The 6,000-nt window shown below is 38.6% G+C and overlaps 1 protein-coding gene across 13 annotated transcripts in view; it reads right to left on the bottom strand.

Annotated features, from left to right (window-relative positions):
• Nucleotides 1-6,000, bottom strand: part of ablim1a (actin binding LIM protein 1a) — a 59,867-nt gene that overhangs the window by 45,786 nt on the left and 8,081 nt on the right. For 10 of the 13 annotated variants that reach the window (XM_049481273.1, XM_049481262.1, XM_049481261.1 and 7 more), the window contains exon 1: nt 5,706-6,000. This exon is cut by the window's right edge. The exons of 2 other annotated variants lie outside the window; for them this stretch is intronic. In XM_049481273.1, the coding sequence (XP_049337230.1) occupies nt 5,706-5,934 (229 nt within the window). In that variant the 5' untranslated portion in view covers nt 5,935-6,000. Of the gene's footprint in view, nt 1-2,568; nt 2,806-5,705 lie in introns of those variants that run through there. One more of the 13 variants, XM_049481270.1, reaches the window with a different exon arrangement.

Consider the following 6,000-nt stretch of genomic DNA (forward strand, 5'->3'; position numbering starts at 1 on the left):
TTTGTTTATTAAATTTTTCTGTTCCGCCTTAAATGCTGCAGCCCCTGCCATCTGTTGCACTATTTAAGGTAGAACTGAAAGTTAGCTAGCTAAGCTAGGCTAGCTACTGAGACAAACTTCTAGCGAAGAATTCCACCACAAAACATTAAAAACTACTCATTAAATTATAGTAATATACAGCTAATCGTCAATTTTAACAAGGAAAATACTCACTAAATTTGTGGGTTACCAGTGATTCTCACACCCCTCACAAGCCTTATCCCTTCCTCTAATCTACCCCTCCAGCCTAACAAAAATTGGTGCACCCCTATCGCATGGTGTGAACACGCAAAACAGAGGGGTAGGGGTAAGTGGTGAAATGGGATTGGGCCTAAGCGTCAGGCTTCTCTAGCTTCTCTAAATGTGGATTTTTATCAGATTCTGTGAATCTTTTGATGATATGTAGTGCAGATGGTGTAGATGGTTGGAAGTCTTCATAAGTTTACCTTGAACAACATTTTACTGAAAATTGTTTCAGAATCTGAGTCCGACAGATTGGTGAAGCTCTGCTCATCTTTGTTTTTGAGAGACTCCTCCTCTTTAAAATGCTTGTTTTACCCAGTCAGATGAGTTAGTTGTAAATTCCTTGTATTGCGGCTGTTTGTATTGGTTCCTTTTACTTTTCTACTCAAATTTGTTGCCTGTCCCAACTTTTTAAGAATCGGGGATGTACATAACAATAGATGTTTTAGTTGATCATGGGTGGTACATGGTCTTAAACAATTGAGAAGAACCCATGCCAAAAAAGAACCACTTAAAGAACCTGTTTGAAATATAGGTAATATTGATTTTTTATTTTAGCTGTCTTACAACAATAGGTCAGTTTTGTTGTTTGTTGTGTTTGGAAATGCTTGTGATAGACAAACACAACTGGTTTACTCAACAGTAGCAATTGTAGCAACAGTTTGCTAACGCTAACCTTTTTAGTTAGATTATGGCATTTTTTGTACAACATTTGAAAATGCAGCAAAATGCTTTTTATAATCACCCTTCAAAATGCTATGCTAGGTAACATTAGCTGGACGAGGCTAGTAGCACTGCCAGATAAGTGTTGACATTAGAGGAGGCTGCTAGCCAGTGTGCTAACACTGAATAGCACAGAGGTTAGCTTTATTACCTTACCTTTACCCTGTTAGCTTAGCCTACAGCCCCATTGCATTCAGGATGCTCGTGTTCGTGGTTTGTCTCTGGTGTATTTTGGTCCACAAGGCCAATATCATATCATATCTCTGCCAAGTCTCTGTCTTGCTTTTGAGTTTAAATCTTTTCTTTTCTTTCCCTAAAATTGTTTTTAAACCCCCTTAATGTAAGTTTAAGTCTCTCTTTCTAATTTTGAATGGTGTCTTTGAAAGGTCTGCCAAAATTAACCATTAAAAAAAGATAAAGAAAAGTAGGAAAACAATTAATAACACTAAATAAACAAAGCAAGCAAGAAACACTGCTTGTAAATGATGTACTGACAATGTTAAATTATCTTCTTACTTATCTTATTTAACTTAACAAATGACTGAAATACTTTTGTAACAACTTTTTATATAAGTGTAAATGTAAAAACTTCTATGTGTTTGTTAGATACAATGCTAATGCAGTGTAGCCTAAATGGTAGCTGGCTTTTTCAAATGTTTAAAAATATGACAAATATAATAAAACACAGCCGGGAATTGCAGCAAAACAGTGAGGTATCTCTCAAGCAGATATGTAAATGATTACAGGTGTGATCTGGTTAGACACTGTGGCATGCCACAAGAGGGTGTAAAAATGCTCCACCAGTCTTACACACTGCTTTTGGATAACTTTATGCTGCTTTACTCCTGGTGTAAAAATTCAAGCAGTTCAGTTTGGTGGTTTGATGGTTTGTGATCATCCATCTTCCTCTTGATTATATTCCAGAGGTTTTTAATTTGGTAAAATCAAAGAAACTCATCATTTTTAAGTGATCTCTTTTTTTTTCCAGAGCTGTATCATCATTACATTCACACATACTATGCTTCATTTCATATCAACATGAATCAATTTCTTGGTTTGTCAAATGAGTGTATGTTACAAAAAACCTTATCCATTTTATTTTTAAATGTTTAAATCTGACCAAAATTATTTTCTTTAACGTCACGTCAGAATTTCATCACGGTCCAATAGAAATGCACTAAAATGATTTGCAATAAAATATTTTTACATTGACTTCTACTCAAAAACGAGACATTTTTTAATCTTTTCCTGTGAAGTTCAGTTTCCTGTCATTTTTTAGCAGATACAATATTTTTGCGCAACAGCAACAAGACGCTCGCGATTATTATTCAGTAGTTACTACATGCAAGTCAGTGCAAACTGGATGATCTGATCTAAAGTCAGAGGAGTGGTTCTCTGCAGGGTTATGAGACAGTTTATAAGCTTAGATTTGACCCGATGACTGGTTGTAAAGAGCAAAAAGAGACGGTAAAGCATCTATATTTCCAGAACCTTCACCACAGTCATACACACACAGACTCACACACACACACACACACACACACACACACACCAGCACATCACCTTTCTTCTTGACCATGACCATCAGCAGTGGGATGCAGCCAGGCTGTGTGCTGGTACCGCTGCGGCTGTGGATGCAGATGATGTCTAGAACCGCCCAGAGCTTCACCAAGAACAACACAATCAGATACGGAACAAAACGCTGCACAAAAACACAAATCTAACGTGCTGCTGGGGAGCAGTGAGGGGTTCGGCGCGTGTCTACCCCCGTGCATCTTCTCTTTCTCTCTCTCTCTCTCTCTCTCTCTCTCTTTCATCTCCTCCTCTGGCCCCTCCCCCTCTTCTCTCTCTCTGTCTGGCTGTGGGCTCACCCATCTCTCTCTCTCTGCAGTGTGGAGGTTGCAGGGGCTGCCATGTGACAGCAGCACAATATGTTAGTCAAGTGGGCTTTTCCTGTGCTAACACTTAATAGCAGACTAGCTACCTTTATCGTTAGCTTAGCCTACAGCCCCACTGCATTTAGGATGCACGTGTTTGGGGTTTTTCTAAGGTGTATTTTGGTCCACAAGTCCAATCATAAGTTTAAATCTTTTCTTTTCTTTCCCTAAAATTGTTTTTAAACCCCCTTAATGTGAGTCTAAGTTTCTCTTTCTAATTTTGAAGGGTGTTGTTAAAAAGTCTGCTGTAATTAACCATTTAAAAAAGATAACGAAAAGTAGGAAAACGTTTGACGACACTGAATGAACAAAGCAAGCAAAAAACACTGCTTGTAAATGATGTACTGACAATGTTAAATTATCTTACTTATCAACTTAATTTTAATAACAATTAACAATTCATGGTGAACTTTTCTATTTTGCAAGATTTGTATTATTCTAGCAGGCTTGAAAACACAAATTTGCCTCCAGCATATTTATTATTTATTTCTTGGCCAACTGTGCAGAAACACTCCTGAATAATTAGTATTCATAACTGTTTATGTAACACGAGTGCACTTTCGACTGAGGACTCCAAAACTGTTCCATTAGCAAAAGGCAAAATGTCAAGCTGACTTTCTCACCTTTACAGTTTCCCAGAGCTAAAAGTGCTTTTAAACAACTAAACTGCACCAGTTCTCCCTTCCAACATTAATACACAATAATAAAAAATAGCATATTTACACTGTATATACAAAAAGATGAATAAAGTGACCCTATACACTTTCACACTAAAATAAACCAAGAAGGACAACAGATACTGTAACGCCAGATAGAGGGGAGAGACGCGAGCCGAGTAAAATGAACAGACTGGTTTATTTACAGGCTGATAACCAGGTGTTATAAACAATAGAGCCAAACAAACAATAATCTCACCAGATACAAAAGACGTAGTCGTATAAACAGTCCGTGTTCGAAACCAAAAGACAGTCCAGCCAAGCATTAAATCCAAAAGGGGCAAATCCAGAGACATAAACCAATAAACCAAAAACCAGGGTCGTAACGAGAGATCACACAAGAAAAACATAGAAGAACCGCTTAGTATGCAACAAAAGTCGACAATACCTCGCGAAGAATGTTTACATAGTGCTGCCTTAAATACATAAACATGATCAGCATAACCCGGAACTTCCTCAGAACACAGGTGAGTCTGATCGTCGGAGCGTAACGTGATTGGGCGAAGGAGAGCGACTGACGGTAACGTCATAATCCAAAGGATTCTGGGAAATGGAGTCCGGCGGTGTGGAAGGAGAGTCGGGCTGCATGACAGTTACAAAACCATGTGTCTCACATATATGGATTAACTACAACAAAGGAGTATGTGTCTAGTTAACAGCTGATAAATAGCTATCAATTAAAAGTTGTAACAAACAAACAAACAAACATGTTGTGAGAAAAATAAAATAATACATATACATATACACACACACATATACACACACACACACACACACACACACATATATATTATAGATAAGAAGTCTATGTGTACTCCATCCCAGAACAGCATGTTTCTGTCCACACAAAAAAATCACACAGTAATACCAAGTTTAGACATAAATTGTACAAACTCTAATAGCTAGAAGGCTGATCTGTGATTGGCTGGAAATATTCCAGTTTCCTGATGAAGAACACAGTCAGTCAGATAAATCTGGAGATTTGAATCACTGCTGGCTCCGTCACTGAATGAATCAAATCTGTATTTACCTACAGCTGCAGTGTAATCCCAACCAGAAACACTCTGGTACTCTGCTGCTTAACCCCCCGTGATTATCAGCCAGACACTCGCAATTATATTTATTATATAAGTTAGTATTTCTGAGTCTCTGTTCATTTTTATTCCCAAACGTGGAGTTTAGGAAACTTGAGTTTCTCTCTTTTTATCTTATGCACTCGTGCATGCACTCACACTGGAAACAACTGTGATGTTGTCTGATAGCAGCACTTCTAGTGTAGTTAGTAGTAATTCATTGCATTAATCCTGTTCACACAGGGTCATCTCTATTCAGATTTATAGTCTGCTTAGTCATTAACCGTGGATCAGGAGATTGTAGAAAATGATAAAAATATAAGAAATAAAACCTTATAAAACCTTTCTCCACAGAAGTGTCCAGATTGTATAAAGCAATGGTGATTACATAATCAGATAACATGGGCAGAACTGTAAATGACTGACCCTACAAATGGTTTAATCTTCACAATCTTCACGTAAAAACATTTTAAAAACCAAAAAGTCAAAATCTGTCTTAAAAAAATGGTTCAGCACTGCCAGAACTGTCTGGTGTGTTTGCACTCCCAGGTGCATGGTGGACAAAGTTAGAGCAGCACAGAGATCTCAGACCACTGGTTGTCCTGGAATAAAAGGAATAAAAGGACTGCACATGTCTGTAAAGATGGTTTTGCAAAACTGCTAAAGGAAGTAGACAGAATCATGGCTTTATATGTCATCTAAAATTTCTTCACTTTAAAACAAATAAAAAAAAATTCACGCAAAAAAAAAAGGCTTGTGGCATGATGAGCATTGGGAATGACCACCAAAATCACCAGACCTCCATCCCAATCCTTAACCAGACTGTCTTCAAGAACAAATGATGAAGATTCCTTTTCTTTGTGGAGCAAAAATAACAACACTAAACTAAACTAACGGTGACTTGATATGCAGAATACCAATGAATCTCACTTTCCCTCAAGAATTTAATGCATCCAGTTCTCAAGGCTCCCTACCTGACACCAGACTCTCGCTCAGGTAGTAGTCATCGGGGTTGATGAAGGGGAGCTGCTGCATCATACACTGCTTGGGGATGAGGTAGAGCACCTCCGCCACGCGCCCGTCCTCAATGACAGACCTGCGTTTGACCGAGGTCTTGCGGTTGATGCGTCTTCGGTCCACTTGTTGGCTGCGGCCGGAACCGCAAAGCTTGCCCAGGGTGTTCAGAGTGGGCAGAGAGGGCATGGCTGCGGTCCACTACTGATTTACCGCTTTGGTGCCTCCACTCTTTGGGTCTTTGGTACCAGACGC

Source organism: Astyanax mexicanus, chromosome 7 (assembly GCF_023375975.1).
Source record: "Astyanax mexicanus isolate ESR-SI-001 chromosome 7, AstMex3_surface, whole genome shotgun sequence".
In the NCBI taxonomy this organism is placed as follows: Eukaryota; Metazoa; Chordata; class Actinopteri; order Characiformes; family Acestrorhamphidae; genus Astyanax; species Astyanax mexicanus.